The sequence below is a fragment of the Rhinoraja longicauda genome, chromosome 28 (assembly GCF_053455715.1).
Source record: "Rhinoraja longicauda isolate Sanriku21f chromosome 28, sRhiLon1.1, whole genome shotgun sequence".
Taxonomy (NCBI): domain Eukaryota; kingdom Metazoa; phylum Chordata; class Chondrichthyes; order Rajiformes; family Arhynchobatidae; genus Rhinoraja; species Rhinoraja longicauda.
The window spans coordinates 26,828,421-26,852,277 of record NC_135980.1 but is presented as its reverse complement, the minus strand read 5'-3'; the positions used below and the strand labels follow the sequence as shown (position 1 = coordinate 26,852,277).

The 23,857-nt window shown below is 49.6% G+C and overlaps 1 protein-coding gene across 1 annotated transcript in view; it reads left to right on the top strand.

Moving 5' to 3' along the window:
- The window catches only part of map1sa (microtubule-associated protein 1Sa), a 46,354-nt gene that overhangs the window by 6,000 nt on the left and 16,497 nt on the right, over nucleotides 1-23,857 (top strand). Inside the window, exons 2-4 of the mRNA XM_078424148.1 lie at nucleotides 1,263-1,364; nucleotides 16,794-16,876; nucleotides 23,084-23,224. Of these exons, the coding sequence (XP_078280274.1) occupies nucleotides 1,263-1,364; nucleotides 16,794-16,876; nucleotides 23,084-23,224 (326 nt within the window). The remainder of the gene's footprint in view (nucleotides 1-1,262; nucleotides 1,365-16,793; nucleotides 16,877-23,083; nucleotides 23,225-23,857) is intronic.

Below are 23,857 nucleotides of genomic sequence, written 5' to 3'. Positions count from 1 at the left end.
TCTCGGAGGAAACCCACGTAGGTCACAGGGAGAACGTACAAACTCCGTACAGACGGCGCCCGTAGTCGGGATCGAACCCGAGTCTCCGACGCTGCATTCGCTGTAAGGCAGCAACTCTACCGCTGCACCACTGTGCCTGGCCCGTTGAATAACTCCAGCTATCGTTGGTATAAACCTGCACTTTTAATTATAGTTCAGGCACTGTTTGGAGGACTGGTTTGGTTTTTAGCGAGCGTGTCTGCACTCTGGAGTGGACATGATACGGACTGACCTGGAGGAAAGGAATAGGTGATGTTTCGGGTCAAGACCCTTCTTCAGACTAAAGGGTAATCTCGGGTCTCAACCCAAACTCTCAAAACCTGAAGAAGGTTCTCGACCCAAAACGCCGCCTATTCCTTTTCTTCAGAGACGCTGCCTGTCCCGCTGAGTTACTCCAGGATGTTGTGTAGATCCTTGGTGTAACCCAGCATCTGTAGTTCCTTCCCACACGTGCAGACTGACCTGTCTGGTACTGTGGCTGAAATTGTGGACGGGTTATTCTCATGATCGAATCTTGCTGAGGCTACCAGCGCCTTGCGGATAATTTCCAACTATGTTTTGGGCCCTCTGTTAGATGTCAATATTCCACGACCTGTGTTATCTTTTCACAAATTGCTGGAGTAACTCAGCAGGTCAGGCAGCATCTCAGGTGAGAAGGAATGGGTGACGTTTCGGGTCGAGACCCTTCTTCCTCAACTCTTCGTTTCGAGACCCGAAACGTCACCCATTCCTTCTCTCCTGAGATGCTGCCTGACCTGCTGAGTTACTCCAGCATTTTGTGAATAAATACCTTCGATTTGTACTAGCATCTGCAGTTATCTTCTTATACTACTTGTTATCTTTTTCGTGCAGTCTGTCAACTAACTCTGAGACTGGTGCATCTTTTTGTGTTTAATCAAAAATATTTATTCAAATGTTAAAGTAATATATCCAATACAAAAAAGCCAAAACAGAACCCACCACCATAATACCATTCAAACAATAAACTAATAGAACTATCTTGCACTCCTTGTCCACGATGCGTTCAACCCCTCCCAGCGATCCCGTAAATCCCCCCGGGCGCCCGTGGACAGCGCGTAGTCCCTCTCGAACCCCACCCGGATGCGGACGTAACCCCTGAGAAGGGGGGGGGGGGGACTGGTGCATCTCGGCCGGTGTCCAGATCCCTCTGCGAGCCCCCTCTTGTTCTGCCTCCTCACTGCCTGCCTCTTCTTTCCCTCCAGGGATCCAGTCGTGGGACATCGATGCGGCTGCCTGCAGCCTCGACGCGCAGTTGAAGCTCTTCGTGTCCAGACACTCCGCTACCTTTCCAGATGAAGCAAAGGGTGAGGCTGCAGCTTTTGACTTCACTCGTCACTATTTGGGCGGTCACGGCAGCGCGGCGGTAGAGTTGCCACCTTACAGCGGATGCAGCGCAGGAGACCCGGGTTCGATCCCGACTACGGGCGCCGTCTGTACGGAGTTTGTACGTTCTCCCCGTGGCCTGCGTGGGTTTTCTCAGAGATCTTCGTTTTCCTCCCGCGCTCCAAAGACATACAGGCTTGTAGGTTAATTGGCTTGGTAATTGTAAAAATTGTCCCTAGTGGGTGTAGGATGGTGTTAATGTGTGCAGGGATCGCTGGTCGGCGCGGACCCGGTGGGCCGAAAGGGCCTGTTTCCACGCGCGACTTGTGCGAAGATGAGCCGCAAATCTAAATCCTAAATGACGATGAAAAGGACGTGAACACGTGTTAAAGTGGATGTGAGAACCACAATTTCTGTAATTTGTAGGAATGAACTGCAGATGCTGGTTTACACTGAAGATAGACACAAAATGCTGGAGTAACTCAGCGATACAAGAACTATCTCTGGATAGAAGGAATGGGTGACGTTTCCGGTCGAGACCCTTCTTCATAGAAACATAGGTGCAGGAGGAGGCCATTCAGCCCTTCGAGCCAGCACCGCCATTCAATATGATCATGGCTGATCATCCAAAATCAGTACCCTGTTCCTGCTTTTTTCCCCCATATCCCTTGATTCCCTTAGCCCTAAGAGCTAAATCTAACTCTCTTGAAAACATCCAGTGAATTGGCCTCCACTGCCTTCAGTGGCAGAGAATTCCACAAATTCACAACTCTTTGGGTGAAAAAGTTTTTCCTCGTCTCAGTCCAAAATGGCCTACCTACCCCTTATTCTTAAACTGTGACCCCTGGATCTGGACTCCACCAACATCGGGAATGTTTTTTCTGCATCTACCCTGTCCAATCCTCTAAGAATTTTATGTTTCTATATGATCCCCTCATCCTAAATTCCAGCGATTAGAAGCCCAGTCGACCCATTCTTTCATATTGGTCTAAAAAACCCATCCTGTTTCCATTCCAGGAAATGTTCCTCCTCAGCATTGTTACCAATTTGGTTGTCCCAATCGATATGTAGATTAAAGTTACCCATTATAACCGCTGTATCTTTGCTACTCGCATCCCTAATTTCCTGCTTGATGCTATCCCCAATCTCCCTACTGCTGTTTGGTGGTCTATATACCACTCCAATATGCGTTTTCTGCCCTTGGCTATTTCGCAGTTCTACCCATACCGATTCTACAGTATTCAAGCTAATGTCTCCTTGCTATTGCATTAATCTCTTTAACCAGCAATGCCACCCCACCTCCTCTTCCTTTCTGTCTATCCTTCCTGAATATCGAATACCCCAGCATGTTTAGCTCCCAGCCTTGGTCATCCTGGAGCCATGTCTCCATAATTCCAACTATATCATATCCCTTAACTATTAACTGCGCATTCAATTCATCCACCTTATTTCGAATGCTCCTCGCATTAAGGCACAAAGCTTTCAGGTTAGTTTTTCTTATCTCCCTTCTACCTTTTGCGTCTGTCCTCCTTTTATGTCCCTCTGTCTCCTTGCATTGGGTCCCATCTCCCTGCCCTGTTAGTTTAAACGTGACCTTTCCTACATTCTCTTTCCCGTTAGCTGCACGGATACGCGTCTACGTTGTTGACTCCACCCGCCACGTTTTAGTTTAAACCCACCCGGGTCGCGCTAGCAAACCTGCCTGCCAGAATGTCAATCCCCTTCCCATTAAGGTGCAACCCGTCCCTTTTGTTCAGGTCACTCCCTGCCCCAGAAGAGATTCCAGTGATCTGGAAATCTAAATCCCTGCCCCCCCCCCCACAGACTGTCGGGAGAGGGGGGACACAGGGACGTGGAAGGGTAAGCTGTGAAAATGAGAGATCAAAGGGGGACAAAGATCAAGGAAAATGTAGAATAGATCTTTGTCAGTTAGGGGAAGGTGACAAGTTCACAAGTTTGCAGGAGTAGAAAATGGACAATAGGTGCAGGAGTAGACCATTCGGCCCTTCGAGCCAGCACCGCCATTCACTGTGATCATGGCTGATCATCCTTAATCAGTACCCCGTTCCTGCCTTCTCCCCATACCCCATGACCCCGCTATCATTAAGAGCTCTATCTAGCTCTCTCTTGAAAGCACCCAGGGAATTGGCCTCCACTGCCTTCTGAGGCAGAGAATTCCACAGATTCACAACTCTCTGACTAAACGTTTTCCCTCATCTCTGTTCTAAATGGCCTACCCCTTACTCTTAAACTGTGGCCCCTGGTTCTGGAAACATGTTTCCTGCCCTGTAGCATTAGGCCATTCGGCCCATCGAGGCCACTCGGCCATTCAATCATGGCTGTTCTCTGCCTCCTAATCCCATTTTCCTGCCTTCTCCCCGTAACCCCTGACACCCGTTCCAATCAAGGCTTTGTCTATCTCTGCCTTCAAAATATCCACTGAAACAACGAGGCAGTCAAAGATAAAACTATCCCAGCGGGCCTTTGAGGCAGGCCAGGAGAGGTTGCTTGTGAATGTTAAACATTGAAAGCTGTGGGTGTATTTCTACTCTGACTCGTAATGTTGCAACCCACTGAACTCGCTCTGGTCTGCCCGGGTCCCTGGAATATTGCAGCGCGAAGCTTGAGGCAGGTCTGATTTTGAAGGCTTTGAGTAGGAGGGACATGCAGGTGCTGGTTTAAACCAAAGATGGACACAAAAAGCTGGAGTAACTCAGCGGGGACAGGCAGCATCTTCGGAGAGAAGGAATGGGTGACGTTTCTGAAGAGGGGTCTCGACCCAAAACCTTTCACCCATTCCTTCTCTCCAGAGATGCTGCCTGTGAAGACTTGCTCAGGCCTGGGCCATGATCTTCATGATGAATCTTTGAAATGGAAACTTGTTTCTGGGGGCCTCCAGATGCACGGTGGCGCAGCGGTAGGGTTGCTGCCTTACAGCTGCCTGCAGCGCCGGAGACTTGGGTTCCATCCTGACTACGGGCGCCGTCTGTACGGAGTTTGTACGTTCTCCCCGTGACCTGCGTGGGTCTTCGGTTTCCTCCCACACTCCAAAGACATACAGATATGTAGGTTAATTGACTGGGTAAATGTAAAAATTGTCCCTAGTGTGTGTAGGATAGTGTTAATGTGTGGGGATCGCTGGGCGGCGCGGACCCGGTGGGCCGAAGGGCCTGTTTCCGCGCTGTATCTCTAAATCTAAAAAATCTAAATCTTGTGTTGATGTCGATAAAATCAGTCCAGTACTGTTTACTTGTAGGGCGTTGTTTTGCAGCAAAATATGGCAACAGATTTAGTGCAGAGCCTTCTCTTAGTGTGACCGAAGGATGATTTGGTGCAAACTTGCTGCTGGATCAAACCTAGGGCAGCGCGGTGGCGCAGCGATAGAGTTATTGCCTCGCTGTGCCAGAGACACGGGTTCAATCCTGACTACGGGTGCTGTCTGTACGGAGTTTGCACATTTTTCCCGTGATCTCGGGAGGGTTTTCTCCTCCCACACTACAAAGACGTACGGGTTTGTAGGTTAATTGGCTATTGTAAATTGGCCCCAGTGCGCAGGATTGTGCCCGCATACGGGGAGATCGCTGGTCGGCACGGACTCGGTGGGCCGAAGGGCTTGTTTCTCCTCTGTATCTCCAAAATCAGAAAATCTGAACTAATTGGCTGGAAACCACTCTAGGACTTCAGTTATTGAAGGCAAAAGAAACCAAGTGGTTTCATAGATTCTTTGCCTTTTTAATTGCCAAACTGGGGGAAGGGATTGAGCTGCCAGACGTTTGACTGTTGGTGGCAGGTGTTCAGACCGTGGTCCCGGAAGGAATGTTGGGAATCTTGCTCGCATGAGTTATTGTTTGCATGTTTTCTTGTGGCTGCAGCTCCACCCTGTTGGTTTAATGAAGTGGCACAGTAGCGCAGTGGCAAAGTGGCTGCCCTACAGCGCCAGAGACCTGGGTTCAATCCTGACCGCGGGCGCTGTCTGTGCAGAGTTTGTACGTTCTCCCCCTGACCTGTGTGTTTTCTCCGGGAGCTCCGGTTTCCTCCCACACTCCAAAGACGTCCGTCCGGGTTTTGTAAATCAAATGGCTTGGTAACGTTGTAAATTGTCCCGAGTGAGTGTAGGATAGTGTTAGTGTGTGGGGATCGCTGGTTGGCATGGACTTGGTGGGCCGAAGGGCATGTTTCTGTGCTGTATCTCTAAACTAATCTACACTGAGCACTGAGCAGTGCCCAATGTCTAGCACATTGCATAAGCTGGTGCAAAATATAGCAATCTCACACCAATGGAGTTAACTATTCAATCCCACACTTGGGCCTCTTTGGAGGGTAGCTTCATTCAGCTATCAACCTTTGTCAATATAGTGAAATGTTGGCATTTTCCCAACAATCTTTTCGTTTTGGCTAGCTTCATTGACTGCACAAGAGAACACTATTGCAGGCGAGAGGTCTGCACCAAATATTCTGCACCAAATATTTTCTTCACCTGACTCTTGTCCTACGATTTATTATTTTTCTAGTTAAGTTTAGAGATACAGCACGGAAACACACCCTTCGGCCCACCTAGTCCGCACTGACCAGCGATCCCCGCACACTGACTCTATCCCACACACACCAGGGACAATTTTCACACTTATACCAAGCCAATCAACCTACAAACCTGTTTGTCTTTGGAATGTGGGAGGAAACCGAAGATGTCGGAGATGACCTCTGAAGAAGGGTCTCGCCCCGAAACGTCACCCCTTCCTTCTCGCCAGAGATCCTGCCTGTCCCGCTGAGTTACTCCAGCTTTTTGGGTCCGTCTTGGAGAAAATCCAGGTGCAAACTCCGTACAGACAAGCAGAATTTAGAAGGATGAGAGGAGATCTTATCGAAACGTATAAGATTATTAAGGGGTTGGATACGTTGGAGGCAGGAAACATGTTCCCAATGTTGGGGGAGTCCAGAACCAAGGGCCACAGTTTAAGAATAAGGGGTAGGCCATTTAGAACTGAGATGAGGAAAAACTTTTTCAGTCAGAGTTGTAAATCTGTGGAATTCTCTGCCTCAGAAGGCAGTGGAGGCCAATTCTCCGAATGCATTCAAGAGAGAGCTAAATAGAGCTCTTAAGGATAGCGGAGTCAGGGGGTATGGGGAGAAGGCAGGAACGGGGTACTGATTGAGAATGATCAGCCATGATCACATTGAATGGCAGTGGCTCGAAGGGCCGAATGGCTTCCTCCTGCGCCTATTGTCTATTGTCTGTAGTCAGGATCGAACCATGGACTGGCGCTGCAAGGCAGCAACTCTGTCGTTGCGCCACCTGCTGTTCATCTGGGGTAGGTGTACTTAAACCATGGGGTGGGCTATGGGATTGTCTATCTCATGGCGGCAAATTGTAGTGTCGGGCCACAGTTTGCTGCTTGTTACCAGGCAACTTGAGTTAGATCGAGCTTGTTACTCATAATAGTCATCCAAGTCAGCATGTACAAGGATGAGAGGGAATCTCATTGAAACTTGCCGAAGAGTGAAAGGCCTGGATAGTGTAAGAAAATAACTGAGATGAGGAAAAACTTTTTCAGTCAGAGAGTTGTGAATCTGTGGAATTCTCTGCCTCAGAAGGCAGTGGAGGCCAATTCTCTGAATGCATTCAAGAGAGAGCTGGATAGAGCTCTTAAGGATAGCGGAGTCAGAGGGTATGGGGAGAAGGCAGGAACGGGGTACTGATTGAGAATGATCAGCCGTGATCACATTGAATGGTGGTGCTGGCTCGAAGTGCCGAATGGCCTCCTCCTGCACCTATTTTCTATTGTCTAACTGCAGATGCTGGTACAAATCGAAGGTATTTATTCACAAAATGCTGGAGTAACTCAGCAGGTCAGGCAGCACCTCAGGAGAGAAGGAATGGGTGGTGTTTCGGGTCAGTCTGAAGAAGAGTCTCGACCCGAAACGTCACCCCTTCCTTCCCTCCTGAGATGCTGCCCGACCTGCTGAGTTACTCCAGCATTTTGTGAATAAAGGCCTGGATAGAGTAGATGTGGAGAGGATGTTTCTGCTAGTGGGAGAGTCTAGGACCAGAGGGCGCGACATCAGAATAAAAGGACGTACCTTCAGAACGGAGATGAGGAGGGATTTCTTTAGTCAGGGAGTTGACATTTCGGGTTGGAGAAAAAAAATTTGAAGAGGGGTACCTGCTCTTTTCTCCTCCAGAGATGCAGCCTGACCCGCTGAATTACTAACAATTGTAAAGTGCTTTCGTGTCACCTGGAACAGTCACAAAAGGTGCTATGAAAATGCACGAACATTTCCTTGAAACATTCTCCTCTCTCCACATTGAGGCTTTGCTAGGGTTGTTCTGACGCCCAGCCAAGGCAGAGGATGGAATATCAAGGTCACGTATCGAACGTGAATGGACCTTTATGCGTTGTGCTCTGCCCCGAGTGATACACATTTCACAAGGCGTTGCCTTCCGGAACGTCTTTGCCGATGGTTTTGAGGAGAGGCCCCGGGAGGTGGAGAGAGTGTTGAATCTGGATAATCTGCTGATTCAGGCGGTGGCTCACACGTGGATACCTGGACTATCTCTGACATCTCCCTCCTGTTTCTGGACCTCACCATCTCCATCACAGGAGACAGACTAGTGACGGACATCTACTATAAACCCACCGACTCGCACAGCTATCTGGACTACACTTCTTCCCACCCGGTCCCCTGCAAAAAGTCTATCCCCTACTCCCAATTCCTCCGTCTACGCCGCATCTGCGCCCGGGATGAGGTGTTTCACTCTAGGGCTTCCGAGATGTCCTCGTTCTTCAGAAAACGGGGCTTCCCCTCTGCCATTATAGATGAGGCTCTCACTAGGGTCTCTTCTACATCCCGCAGCTCCACTCTTGCTCCCCCTCCCCCCACTCGCAACAAGGGCAGAATCAACCTCGTTCTCACCTTCCACCCCACCATCCAGCGGATCCAACATATCATCCACCAACATTTCCGTCACCTACAACGGGACCCCACCACTGGCCATATCTTCCCATCCCTTCCCCTCTCTGCGTTCTGCAGAGACTGTTCCCTCCGTAACTCCCTGGTCCACTCGTCCCTTCCTACCCAAACCACCCCAACCCCGGGCACTTTCCCCTGCAACCGCACGAGATGCAACACCTGTCCCTTTACCTCCCCCCTCAACTCCATCCAAGGACCCAAACAGTCTTTCCAGGTGAGACAAAGGTTCACCTGCACCTCCTCCAACCTCATCTATTGCATCCGCTGCTCTAGATGTCAACTTATTTACATCGGCTAAACCAAGCGCAGGCTCGGCGATTGCTTCGCTGAACACCTGTGCTCGGTCCGCATTGGCCAAACTGATCTCCCGGTGGCCGAGCACTTTAACTCCCCCTCCCATTCCCAGTCTGAACTTTCTGTCATGGGCCTCCTCCAGTGCCATAGTGAGGCCCACCGGAAATTGGAGGAACAGCAACTCATATTTCGCCTGGGCAGTTTGCAGCCCGGAGGTATGAACGTCGACTTCTCCAACTTTAGATAGCTCCTCTGTCCCTCCCTTCCCCTCCTCCTTCCCAGATCTTCCTCTATCTTCCTGTCTCCACCTATATCCTTCCTTTGTCCCGCCCCCCTGACATCAGTCTGAAGAAGGGTCTCGACCCGAAACGTCACCCATTCCTTCTCTCCCGAGATGCTGCCTGACCTGCTGAGTTACTCCAGCATTTTGTGAATAAATCGATTTGTACCAGCATCTGCAGTTATTTTCTTATACTACTGGTGGCTCACACGTTGTGCTCTGTTCACGGCGCACGGGTTAATGCAAACCTTTCAGCGCCGTCAGTGAAATTACCGGTCAGAACTGTACATCGTGCTTCCGACGCGCAGGCAAAATGGCAATGAGACGGCGCGGTGGCTCAGCGGTCGAGCTGCTGCCTCGCAGCGGCAGACCCAGGTTCGATCCTGACCGTGGGCGCCGTCTGTACGGAGTTCGTACGTACTCCCCGTGACCCGCGTGGGTTTTCACCGAGATCTTTGGTTTCCTCCCACACTCCAAATACGTACAGGTTTGTAGGTTAATTGGCATGGTCAAGTTGTCTCCAGTGTGTGCAGGATACTGTTAGTGTGTGGGGATCACTGGTCGGCGTGGACTCGAGGGGCCTGTTTCCATGCTGTATCTCTAAACTAAACTAGAAGCCGGATGGGGGGGGGGTGCCACGAATACTCATCAGGAAGGGCTTCCCTGAAGTTCGTGCCCTGGAACCCAGCCTGTAAACACTGCCACAATAGCCTGCATTGGCACTGGGCATAAGTTCAGAAGTCGTAGGAGCAGAATTGGGCCCATCGGCTGACCGCGTGCTTTCTCCGGGTGCTCCGGTTTCCTCCCGCACAATTAATGCACAATTAATGGCAAGACCCTCAACAAAAATCTGCTACGTGGAGGTCCGTTGACCTGTTGCTGCCCTTTCCGTGGGTGCCCTTACACCTTCCATTCCCCAGCGTGACTTTGTGCCAGTCTGCGTGAGAGGTTAGTCAATCTGCATTGAAAGATGAGTCTTTTAGTTTTGCCTCCTGGGTCCATAACATTGATTTTCATTGCGCTGGCCAGTAGCTTCCCACTTCGTCTGCAGTCTGGCCGGGAGACTCTTTGTTGCCCTGTCGGTGGCCAGGTTAGTTGGTCCCGGCTCAGACGCGGGATCCACAGGTTCTTTCTGGTGTTCAACCTCCCCCCCTGCGCCCTGGGGGACTTAACTGCACGAAACCCTCGCGATAACGGAAGTCGCTGCAGTGGATTTCGGTTGTCGCAGTCCGAGGCTCCCGTTGAACTTCCCTCTCCTGCCTCCTCCTCCAGTTACCCACGAAGCAGGCGTCTCCGCACAGGGGAAGCTTCCAAGTTTAGGCGGGGGGAGAGCGGGCGGGCGGCATGATGGTTCCGTGAGTACAGGCGCTCCTCAACTTACAATGGGGTCACGTCTCGACAAACACGTCGCAAACCTCAAATATCGTACGTCGAAATGCATTTAAATCGAAGATACTAGAGGAACAAGATAGACCACTCGACCCTAAAATCCCTAGTGCGGCACGGCGCCATTTTAGTCGGCAGAAACATGCAGAAACATTTAAAAAGAAAAATAACAAAAATCTGCGAATTGATAGTTGAGATATATTCTGCATTTTAATTGTATCATCACACGTACTGTTCCCCCAAAACACTGATTGTATAACGGACGGCGGGTTTTGCCCACTAAAATGGCTTCTTTGCGCGCTACACTTCAGTATACGCGAGTTCAACGGAGTGGTCCACCTTGTTCCTCTAGTATCTTTGATTTAAATACACCTGACCACGTGGCCGGCAGCAAGCTGCGGGTCCCTGCCGTTGCCCAGCGTTTGCTCCGTTGTAAAGTCGAAATATGGTACACTGAAGCATCGTTAGTCGAGGAGCACCTGGGGCGGGGGTCTCTGTCTCCCCGGCCTGTGAATTGCCACTTGATTAACATCTCCCCCCCCCCCCTCCAATTGCCACTTGTCTCCCCTCCAGACCTTGGGTTAAACTTTACCCCCCTCACTCTGATACAGCGGACAATCGGCAATAGCGGACACCTTTCCCCCACCATGGTCCATCATTGCCCGCCTTAAGGCGCTGGAGACCCGTGTTTGATCCTGACCACAGGCGCTGTCTGTAGGGAGTTTGTGTGTTCTCCCCGTGACCTGTTTGGGTTTTCTCTGAGATCTTCGGTTTCCACCCACACATCAAAGATGTACAGTTTTGTAGGTTAATTGGCTTCAGTGAAGATTGCAAATTGTCCCCAGTGTGTAGGATAGTGTTTAGTTTAGAGATACAGCGCGGAAACAGGCCCTTTCGGCCCACCGGGTCCGCGCCGACCAGCGATCCCCGCACACTAACACTATCCTATACCCACTAGGGACAGTTTTTACATTTGCCCAGCCAATTAACCTACATACCTGCACATCTTTGGAGTGTGGGAGGAAACCGAAGATCTCAGAGAAAACCCACGCAGGTCACGGGGAGAACGTACAAACTCCGCACAGACGGCGCCCGTAGTCAGGATCGAACCTGAATCACCTGCGCAGTGGAGGCCAGTTCGTTGGATGCTTTCAAGAGAGAGCTGGATAGAGCTCTTAAGGATAGCGGAGTGAGGGGGTATGGGGAGAAAGCAGGAACGGGGTACTGATTGATAGTGATCAGCCATGATCGCATTGAATGGCGGTGCTGGCTCGAAGGGCTGAATGGCCTACTCCTGCACCTATTGTCTATTGTCTATTGTCTATAAGGCAGCAGCTCTATCGCTGTGCCACCCTATTTCAAGAGTCGCTGCCTGACAGCGCCAGAGACCCGGGTTCGATCCTGACCAAAGCTGCACGGATGGGTAGAGTAGACTTGATGGGCCAAATGGCCTGATTCTGCTCGTATAACTTGTGACTCTGCAATCCCCACTGAAGGCATTCTCTAAATTCTGTGCCATCTAAAGCACCCAGTTGAGAGTGGATTATTCACAAAATGCTGGAGTAACTCGGGTTCACCTGCACCTCCTCCAACCTCATCTATTGCATCCGCTGCTCCTGATGTCAACTTATTTACATCGGCGAAACCAAACGCAGGCTTCGCTCAACACCTTCGCTCAGACCGCATTAACCAATCCGATCTCCCGGTGGCTGAGCACTTCATCTGCCACTCCCAGTCTGACCTTTCTGTCATGGGCCTCCTCCAGTGCCATAGTGAGGCCCACCGGAAATTGGAGGAGCAGCACCTCATATTTCGCCTGGGCAGCTTGCAGCCCGGTGGTATGAACATTGAGTTCTCCAACTTTAGATAGTTCCTCTGTCCCTCTCTTCCCCTCCTCCTTCCCAGATCTCCCTCTATCTTCCTGTCTCCACCTATATCCTTCCTTTGTCCCGCCCCCCCTGACATCAGTCTGAAGAAGGGTCTCGACCCGAAACGTCACCCATTCCTTCTCTCCTGAGATGCTGCCTGACCTGCTGAGTTACTCCTGAGTTACTCCAGCATTTTGTGAATAAATACCTTCGAATAGTCCCAGCATCTGCAGTTATTTTCTTGCACGACCAGTTGAGAGTGGAGATCGCATGGTTTTGATTCTCAGTTCAGGAATGAGCACCTGATGGTGCCAGTGAGCAGGGGGAGCTGCAAATGTTCTCCTCTTTAGGTTTGTGGTGTTAATACTAAGTCCGTGACTGCCCTCGGCAATGTATAAGGTACCCCAGCACTCTTTTGTAGTTCTAGGAGGTTTCCTCAGTGCGCTGAACAATAGTTAACCTTTGTTGAAGATCGCAAAAACAAATGATCTTGCCATTATCACAGTGCCGTGTGCGGGACTTGCTGCACGCCGTTTCACTGGCGTTTGCTCGTTCCGCTGCTTGGAATGTATCCCTGTGTATTTGCTTTTGGGTAATCGCTGGGCCCAATTGAGATGTTTACAATTACAGAGCGAAAACAGGCCCATCGGCCCGACGGGTGAGTTCGCATTGGCCGGTCAGCCATCCCCACTCACTAACACGACCACACTAGGGACAATTTTACACTTATACCAAACCAATGAACCTACAAAGCCGTACGCTTGTATACGCTGGAATTTAGAAGGATGAGAGGAGATCTTATCGAAACGTATAAGATTATTAAGGGGTTGGACACGTTAGAGGCAGGAAACATGTTCCCAATGTTGGGGGAGTCCAGAACAAGGGGCCACAGTTTGAGAATAAGGGGCAGGCCATTTAGAACGGAGATGAGGAAAAACATTTTCAGTCAGAGAGTTGTGAATCTGTGGAATTCTCTGCCTCAGAAGGCAGTGGAGGCCAATTCTCTGAATGCATTCAAGAGAGAGCTGGATAGAGCTCTTCAGGATAGCGGAGTCAGGGGGTATGGGGAGAAGGCAGGAACGGGGTACTGATTGAGAATGATCAGCCATGATCACATTGAATGGCGGTACTGGCTCGAAGGGCCGAATGGCCTCCTCCTGCACCTATTGCCTATTGTCTTTGGAGTGTGGGAGGAAACCGAAGATCTCGGAGGAAACCCATGTAAGTCAGGGGGGAGTAGGTACAGGCAAGTACCCGTAATCTGGATGGACCCCGGGTCCCTGGCACTGTGGTCCCTGGCACTGTGAGGCAGCAACTGGACCGCGGTTCCACCGAGCCGCCCCATGCAAGCCCTTCCATTCTGCAGCAGGAAACTGCTGGGTAATAAAATGACCCTCCCTCCCTCCCTTCCTTCTCTACTGACGGGATGGGAGGAATGCCCAGACCACCACCAGAACCAGCCCCCTTCCCCTCCCACTCCACAGGAACGCGCCAACTGGCTTGGAATACACAGACAGTGAGTGATCTGTTAATTGGCCCTGGGCTGTTCTTGCATGCTGCTGTCTGGCCCGGAAGTGAAGATTACTACTGAACTTACAAGGAACTTACAAGCTTGCACTGTTGCTCATCAGTTACTGGAATCACAGAGTAAGACAGCAGGGAAACAGGCCCTTTGGCCCAACTTGCCCCACCAGGGCCAACATGTCCCATCTACACCAGTCCCACCTGCCTGCATTTGTCCCATATTCCCTCTAAACCTGTCCCATCCATGTGCCCGTCTAAATGTCTCTTACACATTGTTATAGAACCTGCCTCAACTTCCTCCCCCAGTAGCTTGTTCCATACACCCCCCGCCCCATGCACAAAACAGTAACCCCTTAGTCTCCTATTAAATCTCCCCCCCCCCCCCCCTCAACTTAAACCCACGTTCTCTGGTTCTCAATTTCCCCCACTCTGGGCAAGCGACTCTGCATCTACCCGATCGATGCATCTCAAAATGTTGTACATCTCTAGAAAATCACCCCTCATCCTCCTGCGCTCCCAATCTAAATCCTATCCTTTCTTACCACTGTTAAATCCAAATGGAATTTCCGGGGGGGTGGGGGGAAGGGGGAATTGCCCCAGAGAGTGGGAGCGATATGGGACTCGCTCCCCACAGGACCTAGTTGAGGGGAATTGTGGCGAGGAATTGGATAACCCTGAGAGAGTGGAATGGGCGGGGATGAAGGGAGGGGAGCAGAACCTATGGGGACAGATGGGCCGAATGCACTGGGTTTGCCCTTGTGTATCCACGTGGAGAGGGTGGGTTTTTTCTGGGTCTCCTCCCGCATTCCAAGGAGGTGTAGTTTTAATTGGCCTCTGTAAGTTGTCGCTGGTGTGTGGGATGGATCTAGAGTGAAAGGTCAATCAATGGTCGGCACGAACTTAGAAAACAGGTCCTTCTGTAACAGCGCTGAAACAGGCCCTTCGGCCCACCGAATCCGCGCTGGCCGGTGATTACCTCGTACGCCCGCGCCATCCCAGGGACGATCTATAATTTATTTTGCAGAAGCCAATTAACCTACAGACCTGCACGTCTTTGGAGTGTGGGAGGAAACCGGAGCACCCGGAGAAAACCCACGTGGTCATAGGGAGAACGTACAAACTCCACACGGACAGTACCCATAGTCAGGATTGTACCTGGGTCCCTGGCGCTGTGGGGCAACAACTCGAATGCTGTGCCCTCTGCCCCACTGTGCTCTTAGTCTGTGTGGTTTCTATTGTCAGGTCTGCTCTTAGAAAGTTCCCTGTGGGAGCGGTTCAGGGCAATGGGGCATAAAACAATGGGCTGATGTTAGGAAGCACTCCTACACACAATGGACACTGCCTCTCTCTCTCCCTCTCCCGTTCTCCCTCTCTCTCTCTCTCTCTCTCCCTCTCTCTCTCTCTCTCTCTCTCTCTCTCTCCCTCCCCCCCCTCTCTCTCTCTCTCTCTCTCCCTCTCTCTCCCTCTCCCTCTCTCTCCCTCCCCTCTCTCTCTCTCTCTCTCTCTCTCTCTCTCTCTCTCTCTCTCTCTCTCTCTCTCTCTCTCTCTCTCTCTCTCTCTCTCTCTCTCTCTCTCTCTCTCTCTCTCTCTCTCTCTCTCTCTCTCTCTCTCTCTCTCTCTCTCTCTCTCTCTCTCTCTCTCTCTCTCTCTCCCTCCCTCCCTCCCTCCCTCTCTCTCTCTCCCTCTCTCTCTCTCTCTCTCTCTCCTCTCTCTCCCCCCCCTCCGCTCTCCCCCCTCTCCCTCCCTCCCTCCCTCTCACTCCCTCTCCCTCCCTCTCCCCCTCCAAGAAGCGTTCTGTGCTGTATCTAGAAGGCATTGGTTTTGTGTAGGAAGTGTTCTGTTGAACTCGTGTGGGTCGTGAGGGAGATGAGCCACAATCTCATTGGTGGAACAAATCAGGAGGACTGTGGTCATCTCATTTCCTTAGTTTACCAACTTGTAGATCAAAGAGCAATGGATGTGTTGAACTATTCACCCCCCCATCTGCGATCATCTACAAGCTTCTGCTGGTTAAAAATATAATTCTTAGTAATTTCTACCTCCACAGCCTGAATGTTATTTATAAAATCAAATCGGTTTAGGTTGGAGATACAGCATGGAAACTGGCCCTTCGGCCCACCAAGTCCGTACCGACCAACAATCGCCCCTGTATACGAGTTCTATCCTACACACACCAGGGACAATTTTATCAAAGCCAATTAACCTACAAACCTGCACGTCTTTGGAGTGTGGGGGGAAGCCGGAGCACCTGGAGAAAACCCACGCAGTCCCAGGGAGAACGTACAAACTCCGTGCGGACACTGGGTATTTTTAAGACAGATAGATGGGTTCCCTGGCTGTCAGGGGTTATGGGGAGAGGGCAGGAGAATGGGGTTGAGAAGGAGAGATAGAGTGGGGGAGTAGACTTGATGGGCCGAATGGCCTAATTCTCCTTATGGCAGTGCCCATAGTCAGGTTGAAGCCGGGTGTCTGCGGCTGTACGGCAGCAACCGTAGGATAGTACCAATGTACGGGGTGATTGCTGGTCAGCATGGACTCGGTGGGCAGAAGGGCCTGTTTCCGTGCGGTATCTCTAAAGTCTAGAAAGTGCTCTGCAGATCCAGCTGGCAACTGAATGTAGGCCTGATACTATTCAGCCTTTCATGGCCCTTAATGCCTCCTTGCGTATGTTCAGAGCTGGTATTGGGCTTGGCTTCAACGTGCACTGCTGGATAATACTTCAGATAGCTCCTGCTTCCCCTCTCCATCCACTCCCCCTTCCCAGTTCTCCCACTAGTCTCGCTGTCTCCGACTACATTCTATCTTTGTCCCTCCCCTAACATCAGTCTGAAGAAGGGTCTCGACCCGAAACGTCGCCCGTTCCTTCTCTCCAGAGACGCTGCCTGACCCGCTGAGTTACTCCTGCATTTTGGGTGTACCTTCCATTGAAGCCAGCATCTGCAGTTTTTTTCCTACACTGCTGGATATTAGTTGTGCACTAACCTAATCCTCATTTAGTCAAGTATCTGCCATTCTGGGAATGGAACTGTTGGATCTGTTGATTTTGGTTTTCTGAATTTGTTTTTTCCCCCCTTTGTTTTGTATCTTAGGTCAGAAGATTCTCCATCACTGCGATGAGGCGTTGGAAGCACTGGTGCTGATAAACCCCACCAACGAGTCGCTGTGCACTGAGGTGAGTCTCCAACCCCTCTCCTTCCACACTCCCCAGATCTCATGGTTTCGTGCAGTGGCTGTCCTCCACACTCTGGCTAACTGCACCACTGCCCCCTGAGTTTAATGGTTTGACTGCAGGAAGCAGGTGGTTCATAAGTTCATCGTTCATAAGTTTTAGGAGCAGAATTAGGCCATTCGGCCCATCAGGTCGACTCCGCCATTCAATTAAGGATGATCTGTCTTTCACTCTCAGCCCCGTTCTCCTGCCTTCTCCCCATGACATAGAAACATAGAAAATAGGTGCAGGAGTAGGCCATTCGGCCCTTCGAGCCTGCACCGCCATTCAATATGATCATGGCTGATCATCCAACTCAGTATCCCGTACCTGCCTTCTCTCCATACCCCCTGATCCCTTTAGCCACAAGGGCCACATCTAACTCCCTCTTAAATATAGCCAATGAACTGGCCTCAACTACCTTCTGTGGCAGAGAATTCAACAGATTCACCACTCGGTCCTAAAAGACTTCCCCCTTATCCTTAAACTATGACCCCTTGTTCTGGACTTCCCCAACATCGGGAACAATCTTCCTGCATCTAGCCTGTCCAACCCCTTAAGAATTTTGTAAGTTTCTATAAGATCCCCCCTCAATCTTCTAAATTCCAGCGAGTACAAGCCGAGTCTATCCAGTCTTTCTTCATATGAAAGTCCTGCCATCCCAGGAATCAATCTGGTGAACCTTCTCTGTACTCCCTCTATGGCAAGAATGTCTTTCCTCAGATTAGGAGACCAAAACTGTACGCAATACTCCAGGTGCGGTCTCACCAATAACCCCTGACTCCTGTACTGATCAAGAATTTGTCACAATTTGCCTTAAAATTGTCCATTGACTTGGCCTCCACAGCCTTCTGTGGCAATGAATTCCACAGATTCACCACCCTCTGACCAAAGAAATTCCTTCTCGTCTCCTTTCTAAAGGTACATCCTTTGAGGATTATTGTTTGATGAGAGAGACTGGAGGCAAAGCTGGTGCCGTGATGTTTGTTTCACTCCGATCTTGGCAAGAGACCTTTGACCAATCTAGCCTAATCAGTCTGAAGAAGGGTCTCGACCCGAAACGTCACCCATTCCTTCTCTCCCGAGATGCTGCCTGACCTGCTGAGTTACTCCAGCATTTTGTGAATAAATACCTTCGCTTTGTACAAGCATCTGCAGTTATTTTCTTATATTAACCTAATTACATTATAAATGTCTTTATTTGAGTCCGGGGCACGAGTTTCTGCCCCAAGTTTCTCACCCTAAACTAAGTTTGAGATTGCAGCTTGCAAAGAGATCACTCTTTGCGTGATTTAGTTTTTTGCTCAAGGGTCACAAATTAATCTAGTCTCATTTTAGACCTAAAATAGCCTGGTCCCTGGGTATTGAGGAAACATTGTCCACCTTCATCCACCCACTTTCTACATCCTCAAAGATCTCTGGCAAATTTCTCAAATGCTTTTTCACTTTCGTAAAAACACATTATGCCTACTTGATTGTCTTACGACATTCTTAATGCCTTACTATTACCTTAATAATGCGTTTCAATGTACTCCCGGTGGCCTATGTTAAACGAACAAGTCTACGATTTCTTCCTTTGTCTCTCTGTCTTGAATATAAGTGTTTGTTTCAATTCCCTGGGTCCTCGTTGAGATGCGGTAGATTACAACAAATGCTTTCACTTTGGATTCTGGCCATTCAGTCTGGGTATCTGCTACCTTGTAGCCCCATTAGTTTGCTCAGTCCCTTTCTCCCGTGATTGTTTCGAGTTCTTCTCTCACTGTAGCCCCATTGATTATCTATATACTAAAACTCGTTTGTTTGTTCCATAACTGCAGCCAAAAGGGTACGCGACAGCGTGACAATTTTAGGCCCACCTTATTCACCGTCGTCCCTTTGGTGCTAATGGAAGAAGTTTCATTGAGATCAGTGTTATATTTTTAAGGTTATTCACATTTTAAAGTTTAAATCTATCTCCAAGGGAGGGGGGGGGGGGGGGGAAGGATAAGGGGGGGGGGGGGGATGGTGCTATACCAATGCAGGAGAGGTTTGGTCTAGTCTGAAGATAGATGCAAAATGCCACAATAGCTCAGCGGGACAGGCAGCATCTCTGGAGAGAAAGAATGGGTGAGGTTTTGAGTCAAAGGTTCCAAGGGTATTTTATTGTCACGTGTACCAATTAAGGTACGGTGATACTCGATTTACCTTTGGTCTGAAGAAGGGTCTCGACCCAAAACGTCACCCACTCCTTCTCTCCAGAGATGCTGGCTGAGTACCTCCAGCATTTTGTGTGTGTCTTTGGTGTAAACCAGCCTCTGCAGTTCCTCCCTACACCCTATGGTTATCTGCTGTTATTGGGATGCCTCTGGTCTCCCGGCTGTCAAGACCAATACAAAGTAATTATAATTAGGTGGCACAGCGGTAGAGTTGCTGCCTTACAGCGAATGCAGCGCCGGAGACCCGGGTTCGATCCCGACTAAGGGCGCTGTCTGTACGTTCTCCCCGTGACCTGCGTGGGTTTCCTCCGAGACCTTCAGTTTCCTCCCACACTCCAAAGACTTGCAGGTTAATTGGCTTGGTATAAATGTAAAAATTGTCCCTGGTGGGTGTAGGATAGTGCTAATGTGTGGGGATCGCTGGTGGGGGTGGGCCGAAAGGGCCTGTTTCCGCGCTGAACTCTAAACTAAACCTTTGAGTCCGGGGCACGAGTTTCTGCCCCAAGTTTCTCACCCTAAACTAAGTTTGAGATTGCAGCTTGCAAAGAGATCACTCTTTGCGTGATTTAGTTTTTTGCTCAAGGGTCACAAATTAATCTAGTCTCATTTTAGACCTAAAATAGCCTGGTCCCTGGGTATTGAGGAAACATTGTCCACCTTCATCCACCCACTTTCTACATCCTCAAAGATCTCTGGCAAATTTCTCAAATGCTTTTTCACTTTCGTAAAAACACATTATGCCTACTTGATTGTCTTACGACATTCTTAATGCCTTACTATTACCTTAATAATGCGTTTCAATGTACTCCCGGTGGCCTATGTTAAACGAACAAGTCTACGATTTCTTCCTTTGTCTCTCTGTCTTGAATATAAGTGTTTGTTTCAATTCCCTGGGTCCTCGTTGAGATGCGGTAGATTACAACAAATGCTTTCACTTTGGATTCTGGCCATTCAGTCTGGGTATCTGCTACCTTGTAGCCCCATTAGTTTGCTCAGTCCCTTTCTCCCGTGATTGTTTCGAGTTCTTCTCTCACTGTAGCCCCATTGATTATCTATATACTAAAACTCGTTTGTTTGTTCCATAACTGCAGCCAAAAGGGTACGCGACAGCGTGACAATTTTAGGCCCACCTTATTCACCGTCGTCCCTTTGGTGCTAATGGAAGAAGTTTCATTGAGATCAGTGTTATATTTTTAAGGTTATTCACATTTTAAAGTTTAAATCTATCTCCAAGGGAGGGGGGGGGGGGGGGGAAGGATAAGGGGGGGGGGGGGATGGTGCTATACCAATGCAGGAGAGGTTTGGTCTAGTCTGAAGATAGATGCAAAATGCCACAATAGCTCAGCGGGACAGGCAGCATCTCTGGAGAGAAAGAATGGGTGAGGTTTTGAGTCAAAGGTTCCAAGGGTATTTTATTGTCACGTGTACCAATTAAGGTACGGTGATACTCGATTTACCTTTGGTCTGAAGAAGGGTCTCGACCCAAAACGTCACCCACTCCTTCTCTCCAGAGATGCTGGCTGAGTACCTCCAGCATTTTGTGTGTGTCTTTGGTGTAAACCAGCCTCTGCAGTTCCTCCCTACACCCTATGGTTATCTGCTGTTATTGGGATGCCTCTGGTCTCCCGGCTGTCAAGACCAATACAAAGTAATTATAATTAGGTGGCACAGCGGTAGAGTTGCTGCCTTACAGCGAATGCAGCGCCGGAGACCCGGGTTCGATCCCGACTAAGGGCGCTGTCTGTACGTTCTCCCCGTGACCTGCGTGGGTTTCCTCCGAGACCTTCAGTTTCCTCCCACACTCCAAAGACTTGCAGGTTAATTGGCTTGGTATAAATGTAAAAATTGTCCCTGGTGGGTGTAGGATAGTGCTAATGTGTGGGGATCGCTGGTGGGGGTGGGCCGAAAGGGCCTGTTTCCGCGCTGAACTCTAAACTAAACTAAACCCGTCTCAGACCCACGTTTCTTACCTTAAATTAAATTTGAGATTGCAGCTTGCAAAGAGATCACTCTTCACATGATTTCATTTTTGGTTAAGGGTTATAAGTTAATCTTGTCTCATTATACCAGATCTAAAATAGCCTGCCCCCTGATTGAGGAAACAATGGATTGCTCTCTCCTGAACGCACTACATGGACTGCTCCTTGAGACACGGCCTTGCTGATTTATGTCCAGTCTCTATGAATACATTTGCCTCTAATTGTTGCCGTATCTCTTGCAAGTCCCTGTTATTTGCTGATTTATAACCTACCCTCCAGTTAGAGGCTAAATATTGTTCCACCGAATGACGTTCTAACTATTCCTTGCTTTCTCCACCCAAGCTGAATGCACGTTTTAAGCTGTTGAACCACTTTTGTTCTTTAGACTTTCGAGATGCAGTGTGGGAAGAGGCCCTTCAGCCCATCGAGTCCGCGCCGACCAGCGATGTTCCCCGTACGCTAGTGCTATCCCACACACACTAGGGACAATTTACAGTTTCCCGAAGCCAATTAACCTACAAACCCGCACGTTTTTGGCGCGTGGGAGGAAACCGGAGCACCCGGAGAAAACCCACGCAGTCACGGGGAGAACGTACAAACTCCGTGCAGACAGCACACATAGTCAGGATCGAACCTGGGTCTCTGGCGCTGTAATACAGTAACTCTACCGCTGCGCCACCGTGCCGCCCATAAATTAAGCCTCTCTGCAGCTGCCTATTCCCACATCAGCAGTCACTCCAGTTTTTTCTTTCAATTTCAACTTGCCCTTGTTCCTATTCTGACTTTATTGACTGGTAAACTCTTCCACTTATATTCCCTGCCCCTTTCTGGAAACATGGAAAAATAGGCGCAGGTGTAGGCCATTCGGCCCTTCGAGCCGGCACCGACCAATTCTCTGAATGCATTCAAGAGAGAGCTAGATGCAGCTCTTAAGGATAGCGGAGTCAGGGGGTATGGGGAGAAGGCAGGAACGGGGTACTGATTGAGAATGATCAGCCATGATCACATTGAATGGTGGTGCTGGCTCGAAGGGCTGAATGGCCTACTCCTGCACCTATTGTCTATTGAGTGCCATTCAATATGATCATGGCTGATCCTCTGAAATCAGTCCCTCTTTCCTGCTTTTCCCCCCATATCCCTTGATTCCTTTAGCCCTAGGAGGTAAATCTAACTCTCTTGAACATCCTGATCCGTTCTGGTTATTGTTACCTTGTCTTTGCCCAGCCATACTGCCTTCTCTTCCTTCCCAAAGGCTCCTTCACTGGAAGCCCCATCTTCTATTTCCAATTTAGCTTTCCTCCCATCTGATACATCCCTTGGGTTCCCTTCTCCCAGCCAAGCTGGTTCAAACTCTCACTGGCACCAGTAAACCACCTTCACCTTTCCATTCCTGTTGAGGTGCAGTCCATCTATTTGCAAGAGTATGTTCAAGGCTGGGCTTCCGTATAGTGAGTGACCTTCCTCCATGCTTCACTGAGTCCGCACCAACCAGCGATCTCCATCACCACGTCGAATGGCGGTGCTGGCTCGAAGGGCCGAATGGCCTACTCCTGCACCTATTGTCGACTAGCGTTATCCTACACGCACTGGGGACAATTTTACAGTTATGCCCTCCAATTCACCTACAAACCTGTACGTCTATGGAGGGTGGGGGAAAACGTCAGCCCCCGGTGAAAACCACGCAGGTCACGGGGAGAAGGTACAAACTCCACACAGACAGCGCCCGTAGTCGGGATCGAGCCCGGGCAGCAACTCTACCGCTGCACCACCGTGGCCCCGTAATCTGAAGTAAAACCAGTGAGGAATAGGTCCTGAAAGATAAGCTTGTCTCTACTTTTAATTGTTAATCAATCTGTCTTCATATTGTGTAAAGTGTGTCCAGCTTTCTTCATTGCTGTGTGGTCTTAGCGGGCGGGCTGTTGTGGCTCTGGAACAGAGGGCCGCCCCTGGTCATCTGGTGGAGGGTTCCCTTTGCTCAATCTCTATTTCCATTCCAGGTTCGGACCCTGATATCGTCGTCCTCGCGGCACAAGCTGCTGGTGTTGGCTGGGCCGTGTTTGGAAGAATCCGGCGATCTACTCTTGCAGAAAGGATCCTTTTCGTTCCACGATTTCATCCAGATCTTTGCAGATAAGGAGGTTGTCTGTCTATTGCAATATTCCATTTTTAATTTTTTTTAAAATTTAATGTAAAAACATTTTTAGATTTTAGATTTTGAGATACAGCGCAGAAACAGGCCCACCGGGTCCGCGCCGCCCAGCGATCCCCGCACACTATCCTACTCCCACTAGGGACAATTATTATTATTTTTTTTACACGTTTGCCCAGCCAATTAACCTACAAACCTGCACGTCTTTGGAGTGTGGGAGGAAACCGAAGATCTCGGAGAAAACCAGCGCAGGTCACGGGGAGAACGTACAAACTCCGTACAGACGGCGCCCGTAGTCAGGATCGAACCTGAGTCTCCGGCGCTGCATTCTCTGTAAGGCAGCAACTCTGCCGCTGCGCCACCGTGCCACCGTTAATTAAATTTAATTAAATTAATTACAGTGCATATAACAACAACAGTAAACCCCATCCCTCCCTTTCCCTACATCATCATGAAAACAAAGAAACAAAAACAAACAAATAAATAAATTTAAATAAATTTAAAAAATACATAACTACAATGTGACAAAAACACAAAAACATGAGTCAAGGTAATTTTCACAAGTCCAATATTTCAGTATTTTCACTGCTGGATTCAAAGAAGGTGGCGCAGGGGTAGAATT